We start from the raw sequence: 22,593 nt of genomic DNA on the forward strand, positions 1-22,593 counted from the left end.
TGGAGCCAGGAAGCATCTTTCTGGCTTTGCAGGGCAGAAATAAGCACTGACTTCCTTTCAATAGATCAACCAGATAATGTGAGTGTGTAAGGGCCTTTAATCCTAAGGAGAATATAAAATATCTCCTTTTTCCTTTTGGAGCAGTGCCACCTCAAACAAAAGCATCTAAAAGGGTTACCTTTACAAAAATTTTAAAGAGATTTCTCCCTCTTTTCTTCTCTCCTCCATGCGAGTACTTCAGATTTTTTAAAAAAGAGAAATGTATCTAGACATAGGAGCTATCATCCCAGTACCATCCTCAGAGTGATGACCCAGGTGTCTTCTTTAGGTTGTCTGTAGTCCCTGTAACAGTTCTATCTTCATTCAGTCTATATCTGTAACAGAAATAAGATTTGTAAATATTCCATGACTCATTCAAGAAATGACTCTGCATTACCTCTTTACATCCTCCATAGAGCTCCATAGAGCTTCCTTTCCCCCCTTATCCTTGTGTATGAATTAGGCAAAGAGTATCAATTATTTTTTATCAAGGTATAATCAAGGTCCAGACTCAAGAGAAAATAATAATAATAAAAAAATAGCCAATTATGATAATAAGTAAATAAAAAGATTTTGGGGTCTGTTCAAAAGCATCTGGCAGTCTGGATTTGGCCCCCGGTCCACTTGTTGACTACCTCTGGTGTAGGCCATACTTACAAGTAGGGGGACACTGTATCCTGGGAAGCAGTGGCACTGAAAAGAATGCGGAGGTAGATAACCAACTAAACATGAACGCTAAGTGTGAAGCTGTGGCTAAAAGGGCTACCAAAGTTATTTTTCCTCCCTTGGTATCCTGCTGTTAATTGAATTGTCTCGTTAGATTGACCTCACACTTGGTAAGGCAACTCCCATCTTTTCATGTATTTATACCTGCTCCTGTATTTTCCACTCTATGCATCCGATGAAGTAGGTTCTAGCCCACAAAAGCTTATGCCGAAATAAATTTGTTAGTCTCTAAGGTGCCACAAGGACTCCTCGTTGTTTTTGCTGATACAAACTAACACAGCTGCCACTCTGAAACATAATCTTTGGATGTATGAACAAGGAAAATATTCAGTGGGAGAGGATACTACCTCTACTGGTAAATCACTACTGAAAAAGTATATTCAGTTTGGGGGTCAACACTGTGTAATCTAAACATAGGCATAACAAGATCCTATGGCTGGAAGCGGAAGCTAGAAGACTTTGAATTAGAATTAAGGCACACATTTTTAACAGTGAGGATAACTAACCATTGGAATAGCTCACCGAGGCACTGGTGCAGGAAATCATTTTAGCACATGCTTAAGTGCTTTCCGGAATCAAGGTCTAAAGGCTGTGTGCGGTACATTCTTCATCACTTTGAGACTTAGTATCTTGATTTTCTTTTAAGGTGCCCATGTCTTTTTCTAAAATAAGCTCTATGTCAAATGTGAGTCCTTCATCTCAATGTAGGAATAGCTGGTTGAAATTCTATGGCCGGTGTCCTGCAGGGCACAGGCACCGGTTTCCAACTTTCCCCGGGGGTGCCCCATCTCTTCTCCGACTCTTCCCGCCCAGTTTCGCCCCCTCCCCTGAGCACGCCCCGTTCCCGCTCCTCTCCTGCCCTCCCAGCGCGTCCTGCACGCTGTGGAACAGCTGATCCACAGCAGGCAGGAGGCACTGGAGGGGAGGGGAGCTCGGCTGTCGATGGGTGCTAAGCATCTGCTAATTTTTTTGGAGCACCCACCAAGTTGGTTCCTATGCTGCAGGGGGTCAAACTAGATGATACAATGGTTCATTCATTCATTCAGCAGATTCCTAGGAATCTCTCTGGATTCCACATCAAGTGACAGCTGGATAGCAGTGGGCACAGGTCCACTGCTTAGTAGGAACAAAGGAGACAGATCTGAATTACACAGCCACCAGAATCCTCTCTCACTGGAGAGGCAGTGCTTGCCTACCAGAGCAGCATACACTGGAGGCAAGCAAAACATCAAGGCTGACTAAGCGCTGGAACAGGTTATCTAGGGAGATGGTGGAATCCCTGCTGGAGGTTTTTAAGAACCTGTAAGACAAACACCTGTCAGGATGGTCTAAGTATACTTAATCCTGTCTCAGAGTGGGAGGTGGGGATAGCCCTCTTGAGGTCCCTTCCAACCTTACATTTCCATGATTCTAGATGCCTTCTCCTCCACAGGGACGGATATTCATGTGTGCTTTGCCCTTGTTTCTCCTAATCACCATGAAAACGTGACAGGGCAGCATCTAGAATTCTAGCCACCCAATAGCGGCCTCATAGACCACCCTAAGGATGGCCATCTCCCCAAACCAGAAACTTAGTTTCATCAAGAATCTTCTTCACCAGGAACCCACTCAGTTATCTGGACTTTCGCAGATTTGATTTTTACAGCCTGAAACCTGAGAGTCTGATGCTTCAGTTATCTCTGTGGTGGCTGCAGCATAAAAACTAGCCTAGAATAGAGTTCAGCAACATGGTTGCTCCTGGAAATTGGCTATTAAAGTCTTGGAAACCTTCTGTAATGAGTGCATTTCAAGCAGACCTGAGGGACTTGTTCAGTTTATATATAGACCTCAGCCTAAATATATTCCAAATATCTGTCTGTCATCCCTTGTTGCCGCATGGATGATCTCCATAGTGGATTTAAGCTTCAATTAGCCTAAAGTTTCAGTCTTCGGTCCTTCATTGTTATGAATCAAAGACTACGAGTATCAGCTTTGTCTTCACATCTTCAATTTCTTTGTAACTGTTGCTCAATCAAATCTGCCAATGGAAGAATGATGCATCAACCTGATTCCGTAAGACATCTTTTAATCATCTAGTGAGGCCTTGCTGTATACGTCTATCTCCTTTCTTATAGTCATTACTTCTGCAGCAAGAGTAAATGAGTGGGGGTTCTCCAGCTGATAGAGCTTCTATTGTAATTTCAGCCTTGGAATTCATCTTTGGGACCCAAAGTGCAGTGCTGCAGAAGTCTAGCTGTCTGAGTCAGAATTCAAAGGGGGAAAGAAGGGGAGGAAAAAAGCCTTTTGTTTTTGTTTTGGAATGAGCAAATCTAAGCCATGAGTAATATCCTGACCAGTGAATGTCTTTCATTAAGAAAAGTTAAAATCAAAGGTAGGGGACAAACTTTCTGTCTTCCACTTGGCTGTGCTTTTAGCACTTCTATGAAAATCCTACTTCCAGACCTGGTTGTGACTGAGAAGAGGAAACCTTTGTCTCTTACCTGAATGTTTACTTTCCTGTCTTCTACTATTTAGGTCTGCAGATATAGCTCAACTGAGTTTGTGTGCTAAACAGAAACCTAACTTAAAAAAAAAATTCGGTGATCTTGCACTGCAGGTGTCTAGATGTGTAAGATACGAGATAAAATTAGTTAAATTGTCAGCTCTGGGACAAGGCTCTTCAGGAGGGGCATGGCACCAAGGTTTGGATTACAAAGACCTGAAGATCCATTGCAGGCTCTGTGGAGATGGATACTAGAAAAATACAGTCAGGTAAGAAACATTTTTTAATTTTATTTCATATTTGCGCCTCTCCTTTCACACACCTCTCCCCCCCAGCAACCACCACCACTGTTCCGTAAAGGATCTAGTCACTTAAGGTCAGTTCCTTAGCTGGTATAAATTGGCAGAGCGCCATTGAAGTTTCTGAGATGCACACTGCAGAAATCTCTAAAAGTATAACATGCAACATTCTAAGACTTGCACAAAATTCTGCAGTTAATAAAATAGAGAAATGGGGTGAGGGTGATACATGAATTAGAACTATCTTGCTGTGATCTCTTTGTTTTACGGGTGAGGCACAGGGGAGGAAAAGCTTCAATGCATAGGAGAGGACTTTGCTCCTGTTCTGCTTGGTGGCTTGCATCTGGCTTTTTTTTTTTTTTTTTGAAAACTGATAGCAGAAGAGTATCTAACCTTCAGGAATGAAGCCCTTCAGTGTGGACTATGTGACTGGATCCAAAGTTTAAAAATAAAATACCAGACTGCCTTTCTGAGGATCCAGACATAGCATGCACACACACAAAATCTTGATTGACCAAAGCTGTGTCCGTTACTAAGTACAGAGGAAAGGACAATGAAAACCCAAAGGGATTCTTGTTCCTTAAAAGGAAAGAGGAAGTAATTTAAGACTTCTGTACCTTCAGATACCAATTAGTAATGCTCCTCCTCTTCAAGTGAACTGAGAGACAGCAGCGACAGTTGCTTGCTAGACTGACTTCATTGGTGTTGTCTGTCTGGCTTTCCTTCCCCCCTCATTTCCTTTGTGTTACTGGGTAATAGGTCTGAGTGGAGCACCTACTTTTCAAAACATGCTTCTTTGCAAAAGTAAAGTCAAACAATCAAAAGGAAAAAGCAGAAGATGCTTCGACTTTGGCTTTGACCTGGTCCTGATCATAGTGGGGCCAGTGCACTAACCGTGTTCAGAGGAAGAAGTAGAAGAAATCAAGGAGCCATCTTACTACTCTATGGCTGCCTCATATACCTGTGGAGTTAGGAGGCCTTGCTGGTAGGAGGTGGCCAACTTTTACCCTTTCCACAGACTTAAGAGGTGAGAGCACCTTCAGAGAAGAGGTCAGATCTCCCCTTAGGGCAACTCTCAGTTTACCCTCAGGGAAAACTAAACTTGTTAAATTAAGAACAGATGGGGAGGGTAAGAAGAGGGGAGATATGAGCATTCATTTAGAACAGAATTGAGATGTTAAACCAAACTAATCAAGGAACCAAAGGACACGAAGAGAAGAAATAATTTAATTCCCTAATTCCCTGTGTACACCAGTGCTAGGAACCTGGGTAACAAATAAGGGGAATTGGAATTGCTCATTTTAAGAGCATAAATTCAATCTAGTTGGTAGTAGTAAAACCTGGTGGAATGTTAAAATCAATAGTTATAAATTATTTCAGAAAGATCGAGTAAGTAAAAGGGGAGGGGGAGTTGCACTCTGTCAAAAATGACATTATCTATTTCTGAGTCATTGATAACTCAGATGAAAATGATTTTGAATACCTATGGATCAGTGTCTTAACAGGCGAAGCACAAGATGAGGTATTAGTTGGTGACTGCTACAAACACCAAATCACACTAGGGAACAGGATGACCGTACGCACCTATCTATAATGTGTAGGCAAGAAAGCTGCATGATCATGGGGGATTTCAATTTGAGTGATATATGCTGGAGGTCTCATGCTGTCAGTACTAAAACATCATTGGAATTTCTAAGACTGAGAGATGACAATTTCCTAACTCCAAAAGTATAGCCACCAGCAAAGGTGAATTCTGTATGACACCTCATCTTGATAGATAAAGATGAACTGATCACAGAACTAAAAATTAATGGTAGTTTAGGTACAAGTGATCATGACTTCATCACATTTATAATGTGCAAGCAGAATAAAGTCCAGAACAGTAATTATATATACAGTCGATGCTTTAAAAGGGCCAATTTCACAAAGCTGAAAACAATAATAAGCCAGATCAGCTGGGAGGAAGAATTTAATCAGAAATAGGCGAATGATTATAGATAATTATTTACTTTATTAGATGCCTGAAAAGCCACTATCAAGGAAGAAGGCCGTTTTAGTTAAAAAACTAACCTCGTTTAGAGGGGAAATGAGCACCTATAAAAATAATATATAACAAATGGAAGAAAGGGGAAGTTATTAGTAATGAATATAAATTAGAAGCTAGGAAATGTAGGGAAGCAAAGGGACACGAGGAGAAAATCTATGGCCAGCAGAATTAAGGACAACGAGAAGGAGTTTTTAAGTACGTTAGGAAAAAAAAGATTCTTGACAACAGTATTGGTCCATTTCTATATTGAAATTGTAAAATTATTAATAATAGCAGAAAATGCAGAAGTGTTCAATAAATATTTCTGTATTTCGAAAAAATGCGGTTGTCTCATCATATCGCAACAACACTTTTTTCTTTTTTTTTTCTTTTCCCCCCCATTTGATGAGTATCTTAGGAGGACATTAAAGAGCAGCTATGGAAGTTAGACATTTTTAAATCAGCAAGTCAAGATAACTTGTATGCAAGAGTTTGAAAAGAGGAGCTCACTGGCCCATTAATTTTGATTTTTCTATAAGTCTTGGAGCACTGGGGAAGTTCCAGAAGACTGGAAGAAAGCTAATGTTGTGCCCATATTTAAAAAGAGTAATTATAGGTTTCTCAGTCTGACATTGATCCTAGGCAAAATAATAGAGCAGCTGATATGGGACTTGATTAATAAAGAATTAAAGGACGGTAATATAATTTAATGCCAATCAACATGGATTTATGGAAAACAGATCCTGTCAAACTTGGTATCTTTTTTTGATACGGTTACAAGTTTGGTTGATAAAGGTAATAGTGTTGATGTAAAACACGTTTGTATGATGTTTGACTTGGTACTTCATGGCATTTTGATAAAAAAAAACTAGAATGATATAAAATTAACATGGCATAGAGTAAATGGATAAAAAACTGGCTAACTGATAGGTCTCAATGCATCTGTGAATGGGGAATCATCACTGAGTGGTGTGTTTCTAGTGGGGTCCCACAGAGATCTGTTCTTGGCCTGAAGCTATTTAATATTTATATCAGTGACCTGGAAGAAAACATCAAAATCACTGATAAAGTTTGCAGATGACACAAATTAGGGGAGTGATAAATAATGAAGAGGACAGATTATTAATACTGGGCATGAGCAAATAACATGCTTTTTAATATGGCTACATGTAAATGTGTATAGGAACAAAGAATATAGGCCATATTTACAGGATGGGGGACTCTATTATGGGAACAGTGACTCTGAAAAGGATCGTGGTGGATATTCAGCTGAACTGAGCTCCCAGTGTGATGCTGTGGCCAAAAGGGCTAATGCAGTCCTTGGATGCATAAACTCGGGAATCTTAAGTATAGGTAGAGAGGTTATTTTACCTCGGTCTTTGGTAGTGATCCGACTGCTGCTGGAATACTGTGTCCAGTTCTGGTTTCCACAATACAAGAAGGATGTTGATAAATTGAAGAGGGTTTGGAGAAGAGCCACAAGAGTGATTAAAGGATTAGAAAACATGCCTTACAGTAATAGATTCAAGGAGCTAAATTTGTTTAGCTTAACAAAGAGAAGGTTAAGGGGTGACTTGATTACAGTCGAAATACCTACATGGGGAACAAATATTTAATAATGGGCTCTTCAATCTAGCAGGGAAAGGAATAACATGGTCCAATAGCTGGAAGTTGAAACTAGAGAAATACAGACTCGGAATAAGGCATACATTTTTAACTGTGAAAGTAATTCATCAATTGGAACAATTTACCTAGGGTTGTGGCGGATTCTCCATCACTCCCAATTTTTAAATCAAGATGGGATGTTTTTCTAAAAGATCTACTCTAAAATTATTTTGGGGAAGTTCTGTGTTCTGTGTTATAAAGGCCGGATGATCACAATAGTCTCTTCTGGCTTTGGAATTGATGAAACTAAAAACTAGAAAAATCTCCTTAACACTGGGATGTGTTGTGTTGTGGGAATAGGTCTCTAATGGTAACATCTTTAAAACTTATCTCAAGATAGTGCTAAAAAACTCCAGGGCATAATTCTACCTTTGGGAGGAAGGCAGGGGAAGAGATGGAAGAGACACAACAGGTCATTTACCCTAATTGTTATGATTCTATGAAGTTGCCAGTTCTGTGGTGGTCCCCATTCTTCCTACCAACTTCCCCACAAAAGTTGCTGCTCAGTCTGCTACTGCCAAACCCTACCTAGCACTAGGAATGGAACTGACAAAGAGTGGGGAGCCCAGGGTCCCCACTAGCCCCCATGAAGAAACCTGAAATCTTTCCCACTCTGACCTCGGCAGTCCAAGAGCCAGTCAGTTGACTTGGCTCAGAGAGAAAGGAGCTGGGCCCGCTACCCACTGGCAGTATGATGGTTCCTTCAGGAATGACATCAGCCACACAGAACTTATTACTAGCTAGGGGTTTAGTGAATGGGAGATGGTCCTCTTCTGGCTGTACCCCATGCCACCTGAACAGTGAAGATGTAATCTCCCTGTTTGCCTTGCCCACCCCACAGTAAATATAAATTGGAACACCTAACCTTTTAGCTTGGCCCTCTCAGACTGTGGTAGCTGTTGGTGTCTTGGTCTGTTGTTGAGTAAAAACCTGAAGAAGTGTTGCCATTTGATGTTTTCTCTCTAGGAAAAATCTCAAATCTGCAGCTCCCAGCAAATACATATACATTAATTTTCCTTTGTCAGCAATGCAGGGAACATCTCTGGGATCAAGCCTATCTATTGTTATCCCTTCAGAGAAGTGCTACACCAGTAATGTCTTTGATAAGAAGAGAGAGAGTGGGGTATGGGAGAGGGGAGGATATTAGGAAGATTGGATTATTCCAGATCTGTGTCTGTCCGTAGAACTTGGATTCATAGGGAGCAGACTGCAGAGTTCCCGTTTGAGTTCCATGACTTCTTGCAGGCCTCAATTCAAGTTTGCAGAAAAAGATCTTTGCGATAGCTACCTTTCTGCATGACGCAATCTCAGTGGCACCTACACTTGTGGCATGGCATTATGAGCTACAAGAGCTCTGTTGCTTTGCCTGTGTTGTGGGAGCAATTGTTCTCCTGGTCAGTCCTTGGACCACAAGCCTTTAACGATATCTGAGAACTAAAGGTAACCATGAGAAAATCCCAGTGTCCAAAGAAAGTGGTAGGAGTGCTTCAAAAATGGAAGCCCTTCTTGAAGATATTCTAGCCTATGCTTTCAAAAGACATGGTTCTCTCTCTTGATGCAATTTAAAGCTTTTTGAACCCACAAAACATAAGGGCCTTGCTTTTTGTTTTTTGCCGCAGAAGTGAATGGCAGGTGCAACCACCAGCATTTGGAAAAAACTAACTGTTGGATTTGTTCCCACACTTTTTTGACGAGTGGGGTGGTGAGAAACCCAAGGACGTTGGAGATGTTCTCACATAGGCAGCATGGTCTAATTGACAGGGACCTGGAGTAGAAGTCTGGAAACCAGGATTCTGTTGCTGGCTCTGCCACTGACCTGCTCTGTGACCTTGGGCAAGTCACTTCCTTATCTCTGTCCCTCTGTCTCCATCTATTTAGCGTGCAACATCTTCATGGTATGGACTATCTCTTACTTTATGTTTTTGAATAGGGCCTATCACAATGGGGCCTCAATCGCTGAGGCCTGTAGGCTACTGTAGTACAAATAATTAGCAACAGGGTAGAGGAATATTTGAAGCTGTACAGACATTATTTGATATATTTTAACTTCTCTTTCCATTCTTGTTGTATCCTCAACAGGGTAGGATTTTTGTGGTTATGTTCACTATTCCAAAATATTTCAGCCTGTGAGCTAGTTGTGAACTGTTAACATGGCCTTCAATGACTTGTTCGTGGTGTATGACTGGTCCCAGAGTATTGTTTCTACTCCTTGGTTGGAAGCTTTATAAATGAGATTTCAACATGTCCACGTGAACACTTCCGGCATAAACCACTGAGTCAGTGAATTCACATGAATATGAAACTTTCACTTTCCACATTCTTGCAGACAAACACAACCCCCCACATGTGTATGAATGCTTTCAGGAAATGAATGAAAGGGGATGCAAATACGTCTCAGCATATTTGTGGTTTTTATTCAAACAAATATTCACCAATAACTTCTGAAGTATTAGCCCAGGTCTAGAATGGACTCTAAATATTTTAGAGTTTAACTTTTGATTATGCTTTACCTTTGGTATAGTGTTAAGGGCTGGGGTGGCATGTAAACAAGAGGTCCCACAAAACAGATTGGTATTTACATTTGGGTCTCATACAGTTCACATAACCATCTTTGCAATGAAAGACCAGTGAATTGGCAGGCCTGAATAGAAAGTGGTGTTACTGAACATTGTGTCTGACTGGCAGTGCAATCAGTTAAGATCTTATTTGAAATGGATGCCCTTGATAATAACACAGAGAGGTCTATTGTCATTTCCTATATGGGATCATCCATTGCTCCATTTCCCCTTGTACTTGTAAGCATGCACCCGGAGCCTTAGCTGCTGTAAATAAATAATCATTGCTCCAGCGGAGCGAGGCTGACTTCAACTAATTGAAGCTCTGGCCCATGTGGTTTTTTAATTCTTTATTCCTCAGTTCTTAATATGATTTTTTTAGAAATGCAACCCTATCTTAAATCCTGAAAGAGCCTATGCATAATGCATATTTTACAGCACAATGTCACAACAATATGTGCATTGCAAACCACTGCCGTCTCCTCATCTGTGGCCAGTTGAGGTGGAGGGCTCCAGTGCTGTGAAGTGCTCTTCACTCTACCAAGTGAAGCTCTCAGGAAAGTGGTGAGGAGGAAAGTTCGGGCATTTGTTTTCCCGTGGGTGGAACATTGTTTTATTTTCCAACTAGTTGCACAACCATCAATAAAACCAATCTAAGTCATGCCCTTTTTATGTTGGAATACAGTAGCGTAATTTCTGCAGCACATCCTGTTTACTCTTGTTTAACTGCCTAACCCAGGGATTCTCTTCTTTGTTCTCAGAGCATCTCTCTTGAAGGTTTCAGGTACCCTGAATGGTACCGCGATGTATTATGTACTGTATGTATCTCACTGGGCTTGAAACTTCTGTTGGGTGTCCTAGAGGGTCATGGGCATTTTGTTTGGTTTTGTTAAATGAAGAATTGCAAGTGCCATCTTTGCCATCTGACTACTCTGATCACTGTGTAAGACTTTTCTCATCCTTTTGTACCTATCTATTCTGCATCTGGTATGCCCTGAAGACCGAAAACCTGAAGCCTGAAGAACAGACAAGAAGAGTGTGCCAAGATAAACTACCCAAGACTGCTGCAGGGATTGTAGGTTGTATGAGACCATGCTGAGTGGGAAGGATGGAATGAGAGGAGTGGCCATCTTGCTAATACTAAATGGGTGTTACACATGCACGTTCTGCAGAGATTTCATCTTATTTGTGTCTTGGTGAAGGAGCTTGCTAATATTTTTGGCAGCTAAGAGTGTTTTCTTTCCTCTTCCATTGTTGGAGAATGTTACAGCAACCCCAGGCAGCTAATAGTGCTGTGGAAACTAAGCAGTGGTTTCACATGGAGAATTAATATTACAGCAGCTGAAAACGAGACGATAACCAGCACCTTGTGACTAGGGTCATGGACCAAGGGTGAGTGTTCATGGGCCACTGGTGGTCTGCAGAATGACAGCTGGGAAGGTCTGTTCTATGGTGATCTATTTGATATTTGCATTTTTAAACTTACGATGGTGTAAAGAGTCAGACTTTCAGGCCAAAGCCTAAGAAAATGCTGCTTCTGTTCTCTTGGCACTTTGCTTTGTGGCTCTTCTCAGACTTATCTTCATCATTTTTAATAATTACATCTGAAAATAAAATGCAAATGCAAATCTAGCGCTGTCCCCCACCGCGCCCTGTAGAGTAGGGGACGGCAGCTCTTTTCTTGGATTGATCTGAATGTCTTGGGACACAGACCTTCCAGGCATTTTTTTTTTCTTTTGGATAAGTTCCCATTGTTGATTAAGCACATTCATGAGAGCTTTCCAAAGAATCCTCTGAGACCCATCAATGCATTTTCTTTTGTTAGGGGAGGAAAAGTGAAAATCTGTTCCTGTGTTCACCTTGCCTTAAAGAAAGCATTCTCATAGGACAGATCTTTTTTTCCTTAAAAAATAACCTCAATTTTAATTTATATGTTTATCTGTATAATCTGAAGATTAACTGGAACTCCTAAAATGAAGACAACTGAAATACCTACAGAGCATCTCTCAGGTGGGCAGTCTATAGATTTATTTTCTTTCTTTCTTTCTTTCTCCCTCCACCCCCCATAGAGAAGACATGCCTATCTATTTAGGGGTTTTGAATAAGACATGTGGGCCAAGTCTGAAACTGATGATGGTCCAAGGTGGCTAATAGAATTAATGAGCCATTTGTAAATTATTAACAGCTGTTTGTCTAATTCACTAGTAATGTAGAAAGATCAACTGTGGGTGAAAAACATAAGAACAAGGAATCCAGAGTACTGTTACGTTATTGGGATCTGTCTCTTTCAGTTGTGATGATAAAATCCTGAGATCAAGAAGGGTCAGTGCAAGTGAGGTAAATAAAATGTATGTCTAGATATAGATATATATTTATCTTTTTACTAATCTGCATATTTATTGTTAATGGAGTATGGTTTGGGTATCTGACCACTAGCTTCATAATGTTTTACCACCTTCTACCCAGCATCCTGTTCAGACAAACAAAATTTAACCCACTATGTTCTCAAAGTAGGAAAAAATTTAAGATGATAGGGGGTCAGCTTTAATCTTGAAATTGTTTATATGTGCTTAATTTTAGGTCCAAAAATTTAATATTCTAATTCATTTACAGTTTCTCTATTTTTCCTGCTTTTGTATCTTATGGGTTGGTATTCCTACTGTACTTCTGTAGTGTCTACAAACTTGTAGTGATTCTGTCTTTGTAAGGATGCAGTCAGTAATAATCTCTGATTACCTCCCTTAGCTATGGGCCTCATTTACAAAGAAAGTCTTAGTTATTTTTTCCTTTTTATGGATATTTCTTTGAAGAAAGAAAAAGAAATTTGATCTCACTGACTGACCCTCAAAGAGCTTATTTAAGGCAGAAAGGAATAAACTGGGACAGAACTCCTCCATTAGAGCTCTGGCATCTTACCTTTTTTGATATAACTCAGTTTAAAAATGACAGGTTTCAGAGTAGCAGCCGTGTTAGTCTGTATTCGCAAAAAGAAAAGGAGTCTCTAAGGTGCCACAAGTACTCCTTTTCTTTCAGTTTAAAAATGTTTCTCTTCTTAACTTGATTGTGTTTGGAGTAGTAAAGGGAGGAGGACAGGTAACCTCTATTGGAGTGTAGTGATTTGACAGATGAGAAGTGAGTTTGATGGAGATTTGTTCTGGAAACTGTTCTGAACAATCACCTATGTAATGGAGTGCACACCTCTTTTGCTGAAGACACCCTTTTTATGGGGCAGGGAAAGGCAATGCTGCTTTTACTTACTTTAATGTAACAGTGTCCAATGCCTCTCTAGTCAAAAGACTTGCTGGCTGGAGATGTTCCATTAACCTTAGTCGATTAGCTAGTATTGTGAGCTATTACTGGCAATGCTGTAATTTTTATTTTTTTTATTTTTTATTTTTATTTTTTTAAAGTACAGGAGTTTTGTTTTGTTTTGTCTAGACAACATATGGTGCCTGTGTGTTATACCAATTATAAAAGTTGAACCAAAATGTACTGCTCTTTTAAAAACACTTTACGTGTAGTCTTCCTATACCAGCTTACAGAAACTGGTGCTGATTCACTCCTTTCAGCGAGTGGAGGCAGAAGGAAAAAACTGATCTGAATGAACCAGCAAGATTCTCATGGAGTATGAGGGTCTGATGTCATCAGAGCTTAATTTTTCCCATCTCCAAGAAGTGAAAGCACCCCTTTCATTCTAATGCAGATTTCCTTCTCTTGAAGAGTTGAAGCTTCTAGTAGGCAGAGACTAGGGGCCACAAAGAGATCCTGAAGAGGCTGTCTTTAGAGTGGTGGAATGTTCCAACTATAATTGGCATCCACCTCATGGCACCGGGGTCATGAGATGGACCTGTTGCTTTTCACAAAGCCTTTTCTCAAGAGGCAGAGCTTTCTTTTGGACACCATCAGGGGTTCCTGTTCATGCTAGTTCAATCTAGTCAATGGCATTGGTGGTCAGTAGAGTCAAGAGTGAGACTTGATGGCTGTTGGTAACCTCCAACCCCAAAGAGACAAAGGAACGGCTCCCGGCTAGATGCAGCAAAGTGTAACCCAGTGTTAAGCACCGGTCCAGGTAAGTGCTAATGGCAATTTGTCAAATACTCCATCTTTTGAAGTGCACTGGGAAGTAAACTGGCTGAACTGTTTTCTCTGATCCTGCCTGAGGCTATGACTAGGCAAAGATCCTTGCTGGTATTTTGCCAGAACTCAGTGGGCAAATGATATTGCATCCTGGGTTTCATTATAAACTGGTCAGCAGTATGTTGCATCGACCTGAGGAAACTTGTTGGCCAGTTGGCGGAAGATTCCACTCTTTGTCCAAGGCTCGTGGCATTTCAGGAGACTTTAGGATATGAGGAAATAAGCTTTAAATAAATAAGCATTAAAGTAGCAGTGAGAGGAACGCTTCGTAAGATTGTGGTAAAGAGTAGAGAAATCACTGTTTTTACCTGAGGACTTGAAGCCTAATCAAAATAGTCATCTTTAGAGACTTTCTGTTCCGTAGGGAAACTTCAGCCACTGACAGTACTCCTAGGCCTTATACATATGACATGGGCTCTGAATCTGAGTGAGATAACACTACACAGCATATAGGCTGCCCCATACTTGGCTTTGTCAACCAGGTTCCAATTTAATTGGACTTATTGATGCCTTGGAACATGGCTGGTGGTTGGCAATGCTTTGGTTTTATCACTTGCAATTTGGAAAGTTACAGGGTTAAAACCTTACTAGTAACTACCCTTTCTCATCCTCCTTGGAAGGCTTCTAGACATGTCAACTCTTTTGAACTAGGAGTCATAAGATGATAAATAGAGCTTTCAGAATGCCGATTAAGAAAACCACACCCTTCACTCTAGAGGCCTCACTTAGTTGAGCTCATGGGGAAGACATTTAGTTCACTTCATGCTCATGAAGAAAAGAGTCCGTAGATGCTCTCCATGGAACTGATCCATGTGTAGTTCTGGGTTTCAGCCCATGCTTTGAACTTCATCCAGCTAGGAGCCTAGTACTCGTACCCAAGTGGACATTGCATAGCACTTGTTAGAAACAACCCCAGGAATTTGTTCCAGCCACAGTATTACTTTGTGTCTCTTCCCTCACCTCCCACCCCCCTGTTTAGAAATCCTCTGGTAGCACTGATGCAATATAGCACTGGGTCTAGGTCTCAAGGTGGCAGATGGAACACTTCTCCAGCAGAACTCCTGTTTGTCTAGTCTTTGAGAGGCATATCTTTTCATTATTCTGTGTTTCTCCTTGTTGAGGATTTTTGTAAGCATCAGGACCAGATCCGATCTCTGCTTTTTGGCTGGCTGACCTTGGGGAAATGGAACCTCCTGTTTTATGGCCATCACCAAGTTTCAGATCCCTGGGCCCATAAAATAATGTAGTATTTCAGGGATCTTTATTTATCTCGCAAATACATGAGCTGGGCCTAGCTGTGTCATCAGTTTGAAGTGTAAAGTGTACATACGGCATGTGGCCTGTGTAAATCGAGCTTCTTGGATACTAAAATCAGACTTTCCTAATGCACACACATAGCTTATCAATCATGCACCCTAAGCAGTCAGACCTTTATAACAGTGACTGGGACAAATGGTCAGATGGCTGGGTTAGGAAGTATCTGTGTCTGTCTATTGTAGGGATTACTAGGAGCAGCAGAGTAACTGGGGACGAGTGTAGCTTTCTGCTGTATGATGTTTCTGCCCTTCCTGACTCTTTGGACTGTTTTTCAGAGAGCATTATCCTGCCAGCTATAGCCAGTTCACCACAGAGGGAACCCTGATTATATAACCTGGTAGTCCTGACTTGGGTTCACTTGTTGACTTTCTTGGCAAGACAGCCAACTTGAATAAGGTTCTGCCATGCTGAAGAGTCTGGTAACACATTGTGTAATGAGCTGCTAGAGAAAATTATTTGCAGGGCACAACAAGTAGTTTTATTGGTTCTACAAAACCCGGCTTTATGCTGTTGTGTTCCTGAGCACTATCTCCAGGCACCTTATGTATTAACTATATATATACACAGAGTGTGTGCTCTTGTAACAGTTTGCATGGTGCATAAATTGGCATTTATGGTAACCCTCCAACTTGCTATTAATAAAAAAGATCTTTCACTTGTTTTCTACAATGTGAGAAGTACACTCAGGCGGCTGGTGCAAAAAGCCAAGTCGGTTTAGTTGTTTGACTCTGGTATCAGAGTGTTCACAGGAGGGCCAAGACAATGTCTGTTTCTGACAAGTTGAGAAGTCAGTGGGGTGCCACTGAGGCAGTGAAAACAACGAGGAGTCCTTGTGGCACCTTGGAGACTAACAAATACACAAGGACTCCTCATTGTTTTTGCTGATACAGACTAACACGGCTACCACTCTGAAACCTGAGGCAGTCAGTTCTCCTTGAGCACTGAGCATGTGAATAGGACAACTGGCCTCATTTGCCCTCTAGATTTTCTCCATTGTCCTGTTCCTGTCATGGCCCGTTCCTCTTGGGCTCTTACAAAATGTTTTAGCTTAATGTTTCCTTTGGAAGATGGTTTTGTCTAATAGCATCTTCCTCTGAAAGGCACTTACTAGAATCTCAAACCTGGCTTAATAGAGTTATTTCCCTGGAGGGTTTTCTCCAGGAAGAGGATTCAGTACTTTTATTTATTCACCTGCTGGGAAGAGGAAGCAAACCCGCCTGTCTGGGCTTGTATAGGAGAACTAAAGGAACCTGCAAGGAAATTACCGTTTCCCCTTCTGGGTAAAGCAGTTGTTCGATCTTCTTGCAATATATGCTCAAGGAAGTATTCTACATATTGATTCTAGGGAATTTCCTTTTACCTAGAGAGACAGTCTCCTCCCACCCCCTCCGCCCAGCTACAGTTATCCAATAACACAGGTAAGGATAGGGTGACTAGATAGCAAGTGTAAAAAATCGGGATGGGGGTGGGGAGTAATAGGTGTCTATATAAGAAAAAGCCCCAAATATCGGGACTGTCCCTATAAAATCGGGACATCTGGTCACTCTACGTAAGGAACTACCTAAATTTTTAGGGAAGAAAAAGTGCATTATCTCCACATCTTTGTGGAGGATCAAATTCTTATCATTCACCTCTCCAGACATAGGTGCCGGAACTAGGGATGTAGGGGGTGCCACCGCACCCCCTGGCTTCAAGTGGTTTCCATTGTATACAGGATTTACAGTTTGGTTCAATGGCTCTCAACACCCCTACTATGTACATTGTCCCAGCACCCCTGTCTCCAGACCCTTTTTGGTATTGTAAGGGTAACTATCTTCCACATGGCATTCTTCTGAGGGTCTTCTTTTATCCTTTGAATTACATGGCAGCGATGACTGAGATTGCAACTTTTTGGGGGTCAAACAGGCCTGAGCATCTAATTTTGGGAGACTTGTAAACAATCTTTCTGTGTCTGATTTTGTTATGCGGAAGTCCGGTTGCCCAAGGCCTGAGTTTTCACTTGGTTTCTGGCAACTGGACTTCAATAGATGAAGGCTGAGAGACGTGTCCAGAACCAAACTTTGTAGCTTTTAATAAACTGCCTTAATTTTTTTTTTAATTAAGATGTGGCAGCATATTTGCAATCTGTCTTCAATTTTACAATTTTGAAATATCCTCCAGGAATTCAGACAGCAATTTAAGCTGTTTCATTTCTCATTCATATGTTTGGAATTCTGAGGCAAAAAATCAGTTGAATTATTATCATGAAAACTGCCATTATTAGGGCAGTTTGAACTAATAAAACCATCTGGTGTTCTCATGGAATTCAAGTAACCTATGTCTAAACATACCCCCACCCACCCACACTCCCCCCTGGTTTCTTTCCAAGTAACACTTCGGTTCAAATTATTTTAGATCATTTTGGGCTTTGTTTTCAATGCCAAATTAAAGTGTGTTGACCACGGGACAACTAAGAGATGTTAGCTGTCCCACTGTAAAACCCAGGTGGTGACAAAGCACTGTTTGTTTTGACTGCAAGGTAGCTAGGCAAAGTGACCTTGCCTGGGTACCTTGCAGTAGAAATGACAGTGGATTGTCTCCACTGGGGTTTTAAACTGGGATAGTTAACAAATGTCAGGTACCCTGCTGTAGCTGAAACCTGTCCGTTTTGCAGTGAAGACAGCCTTGGAGAACAGGTTGAGCCCGTAGCACTTTATCTGTTGCTCTGACCTGTTTGCAGTAGTGGTTTCTGTATGTGTGAGTGTCAAGGTCTCAAGAAGAAAACATCCAGAGCTTTTCTGAGAATTGAAGTTTTTGCTCACTGAAAGGTCTAAGTACTTTATGTCCTAACTCCCAAAGCTGCTGTTGTGAAGTTTTCCTCTGTCTCATAAAAATACAGCTCTCACGTAGGATTTTTTTTCCTTTTAAGGATAGAAGGTTTTGCAAGCTGTTTAGTAGCTTGAAAACTCTCTTATTTGTATTGCACTGACCTAATGTTATAAATGATTTGCATGTGACACGGACTCACACATTGTAAAGGGCCAAATTGAGCATGGGGTATAAGTGGATGCAACTCCACTGACATGAAAGAAGATGCAACTCAATTGACCAGAGTAGAATTTAGTTGTGTGTCTGTATGTGTGTGTGTGTGTGTGTGTGTTTATGTTCACATGCATTTCTTTCTCCTTGTGGAGCTTCACAGTGCCTGTTTTTTATAACAATGTGGTCAACCAGAATTTCAGCATATACTAGGTAGACTTCATTTTGTGAAACCTGGCTTGAAGCTCATGCCACATTCAAAATATTGTCTAAAATGTATATCCAAACACTAGCAGAAGTGTTTAGGTCTTTTATTGCTGCTATTCAAATTGTGGTTTTATTATTTATTATTCCTGGAGTATAGCACATCTCTGATCACAATAGTTTATTTTCCTGAAACCTTTGTTTTGTGACACATTTGTATCTTTCTGAATTTCTTGATTATTCATGCTGTCTTATATGTTATGTCTTTTCAATATGGGTAAATTGAGATCACATAGGAAGCTGGGTATGCATCCGATGAAGTGAGCTGTAGCTCACGAAAGCTTATGCTCAAATAAATTGGTTAGTCTCTAAGGTGCCACAAGTACTCCTTTTCTTTTTGCGAATACAGACTAACACGGCTGTTACTCTGAAACCTGTCATAGGAAGCTGGATAAGTGCTTAATGGCCAAAATGTGGTGAAGCTGCATGTATGACCATCATACACAGTCAACTTGAATGGTGTTTGACTGATTGATGCAGATTTGTTTTATATCTTTTATTTTCAAAAAGTAATGCAGAAGACTTAACCATTGGGTTAACATACAGGGAGTTTGACTTTATAGTCTATACCCATGTTCTGAGGGCAGAATTTAGCTTTAGAGTCTACTGTACCCAAACTGGATCTCTGAATTAACTAAGGAAGTGGGCTACTGCAACCTATGTAATAACATCAAAACCTACAAAAATGAAAAAGATAAGGGAAGAAAATAGATTTTATTTTTCATTCCTAATACAAAATGGAAGAAAAAAAATACCAACAAAGGTCTTGAGAGGATTGAGTTTGCTGCTAAGGAAACCACTTTAGGTTGTCTTTTTGAAAGAAACCACTGCCTCAAGTGAGATTGCATCGATATAACTGAGGGCACACATTTTGTCTTTCATGTCCTCATTCTTTCTATTCTGTGAAGAATATAAATGACAAGACACACCCTTTTTATAGCACCCTTCAGGCTTACATTTCTCAAACATGTCAGCTTTTCCATTGCTAGAAAGTCCCATAGTTTTATTCAATGGTGTCTTGAATGGTTAAATGTAGATAGTGTTTAAAAAAAATCAACTTAAGAAAATAAGATCAGAAGCCACACATGCCTGGGCTAAATAAAGCATTTCACAAGTAATTTAATCTGTAGTAGGAGAAGGTTCTGCAGCTGTGAAATACTGGCATCTTTTAAAATCTAGATTTCTGTATCAGGAAAAAACGCATACCCTATGGTGTTACTCATGAGATTTAAGGTTCTATTTCTTGAAGATTTTGTAATGTCTATAATTAGGTGCTGGTGAATCACATTGCTGTAGTGTTTCATAGTTTATTTCTGGGAGGTTAGGCTCCAGCAGACAAAAAAAAAAAAAAAAGAAGAAGACCAATGCTGAGGCCTCCTGCACTTTGTTAGAGGAGAAGTTTGCTCAAACGCACGAATTCAATCTCTACTAAAACCCTTTGTTCATGCTGATCTGTTTTGGCCAAGTAAAATGAGTCTCCAAGGGAATTTTGTCAAGTTGTAGCAGGTTTAGCAGCGGTGCATCTGTAATAAACGATACAACCCTAGGGTGGCTCTGTATTAACTTCACCTTGGCAATAAATAAAATTTAAAGTGAACAAAATGAAAACTGTGTTTGCCTTCTGTTTCCTAGGTCTAAAGAAGCTTCTGATCTTCCAAATGTTGGAAAACCCAGAAAATTGGAGTACTCATTTTTAAAGGTGGTGATACTAAAATTGAGCTGGATGTTCAGTGTGTGCTCAGCATGAGCTTTTCAGTTGTGGTTGTTCACGTACGTATTCTTAACTTGTAGAAGCACTGTTGACTCCATCTCAAAACAGAACAGATGGGTAGTCAACCCTAGAAGCTCAGTTTTGAGGTCACAGTACTTTAGGCTTCACAATTAATTTTGTATTTTGAAGCACCAAAACCACACACTTTAAAAAAAAAAAAAAAAAAAAAAAAAACAAGTAAGTCCCTCAGAACTATTTGTACTGAAGTTCAGTTGTTGCCAAGCTCTAGGAGAAGAAAGGTAGAGAGAACAGGAGACTTCAGCCTGAAGCTTTAAAACTACAAAAACTTGGAAATCTGTTTGCTCAAGTTTTTTTCCAGTTGGAAAATCAGAGACTCTTTTTTCATGGGAAACAGCCATATAATTTAAGAAAAGGTTGCACTCTATGTAGACCAAACAAATTTAGACAAACTTAGACATTTTAATTTTAATTTTTCCCTAGCTGCATGAGGAGAGTAGCCTGGCATTAGTATGGGTATTTTAGAAGCTATGATATCTGTAGTTAGCATGGTCACAAGGCATGGGTTGGAATATTGTAGAGGTCTTGCTTGATGTATGGATTCCTTGAATGGTTTGTTATTTTGGGGCTTTTTGTTTTTGGTTTGTTTAAAACTTTGCTTTAGTAGTTCAGAAGCTTCCTATTCTGCTTTTGATTTTGCTGATTTGGTAACAAAAATAAATAACTAAATCTTGCTGTCACAATATCTGGAAATAAAACAGATTGTGTGTTGACTAAAAAATTGGAATGTAGAAGACAGCGTTGGTATGTGTACCTATGGAAACTGTTGCCTTTCCTGCCTCATGATGGACAATTGTGCAAATCTTGCTTTATCTCCTTTATTTGGTGCATGTCTCAATGGAGTATCAACATCTGCACTGAAAATGTGCTCTTTTTTGCTTGCAGATAGATGGGTCTCTCTCAGTTCCATATCCCTTTTTGATAAGGAAAAAAATAAAGAATGCATCACATTTCAGTTTCTTTGGATAGTTTAGCCCAAACTACAAGTTTCTGATTTTTTCCTTCATACAGCGCTTGAATTTTAAAGAGAAATGTGTAAATAGTAAGGCAAACTGTCTCACAAAATACGATTCATTGTGATTTCGGTACATGCCTTGGTGAAAACATCAAATTGAAGGCCATTCAACTGTACCTGAGGCTGTTTGTTCCTTTCATCTGCTGTGAGATTAACCTCTTCCCTGACTCAGTGCTGCTTTTGTGGGAGAGGCCCTAGTGACATTAAAGCTAGAACCCATTAGAAAGGGTCTTTTGTCGTTTTTTAAAAAATCTGTAGCTTTTACTGATCTCATAACCCTTTAATTTGCTTTGTAGCAGAACAAGGAGACTGTGGTTCAAGTTCATCTAGCATCCTTGAGAATAACTTCAGAAAGTTCCACAATATTAAAGAACTGTAACTTTATATAATATAGATGCTCTAACTATGCACTGCTGAAGCCGTTGCGTTTATCTTGTTCAGAACCTCAATTTTTCTTCCTTCAGGTTTTTGTTTTGTAAACCGGTCTAAATGTTCCCAAAAGACACACAGTAGCAAGCCTTTTGTTATGTTCTTTCTAAAGTGACTGAAGTTTTAAGGAAAGATTTTTGTTTTTCCTCTCTTCCACACAATGGAGCTTTCAGAGAACCTCTTTTAAAAGGAATAGCTCCAGCCTTTGTGTTGAAGGGTGTGTCTGTTGGCAAAGTTTGCTGAAGCAGGCAGGCTGGCTGGTGATTAACAAAGGTCATTAGACTTTGGAATCTGGCAAGCAGAGTCAGATGGTATGTCTTCTGTGCATAGAAGGACGACTCTCAAGAGGCTGAGGCATTCTGGAGGGTTCCTTCCCCCCATACCCCTCCCCCTGTTTAAGAGGGCTGCTTCAGTCTGTAGGACAGTTTGGACAAGTGTCTTGCTTCAGTAATACTGTTGTGCTGGAACTAATCAACACATTTATCATTCATGGGATAAAAGAACCTTCAGAGATCTTTGCAAATGATCAGTGAGGGAGAAAAGGTGCTGGTTTTGACAGTGCATGGGAACAGCAGATTCTCTGTTGAAAAAGGTAAATCATAAGAAGAAGGCAAGTAGTGTTCTTATGAGGATGCTTTTTCTAGCATCACTCTAGCAAAAAAAAAAATCGTGTGTGCTTGAGATGAAGCTCAGATAAGTGAGGCCATGTTGTGCACAAGCTAGAAGCTATGAGCCTCTGAGTGCATGAGTTGTCTGAGCTAAAATGGCTGCTCCTAAAGCTCAGAGGACTAGGGCAGCTTAGTGAGTCTTAAAGCTTCAGTGACGCAGGAGC

At 40.4% G+C, this 22,593-nt stretch overlaps 1 protein-coding gene across 9 annotated transcripts in view; it reads left to right on the forward strand.

The window, feature by feature from the left end:
• The window catches only part of ZNF462 (zinc finger protein 462), a 104,309-nt gene that overhangs the window by 22,151 nt on the left and 59,565 nt on the right, over window positions 1–22,593 (forward strand). For 2 of the 9 annotated variants that reach the window (XM_043546259.1, XM_043546261.1), the window contains exon 1: window positions 20,241–22,353. The exons of 6 other annotated variants lie outside the window; for them this stretch is intronic. In XM_043546259.1, coding sequence (XP_043402194.1) covers window positions 22,284–22,353 — 70 coding nt within the window. In that variant the 5' untranslated portion in view covers window positions 20,241–22,283. Of the gene's footprint in view, window positions 1–1,656; window positions 3,517–20,240; window positions 22,354–22,593 lie in introns of those variants that run through there. One more of the 9 variants, XM_037902348.2, reaches the window with a different exon arrangement.

The sequence above is a fragment of the Chelonia mydas genome, chromosome 5, assembly GCF_015237465.2.
Source record: "Chelonia mydas isolate rCheMyd1 chromosome 5, rCheMyd1.pri.v2, whole genome shotgun sequence".
Taxonomy (NCBI): Eukaryota; Metazoa; Chordata; order Testudines; family Cheloniidae; genus Chelonia; species Chelonia mydas.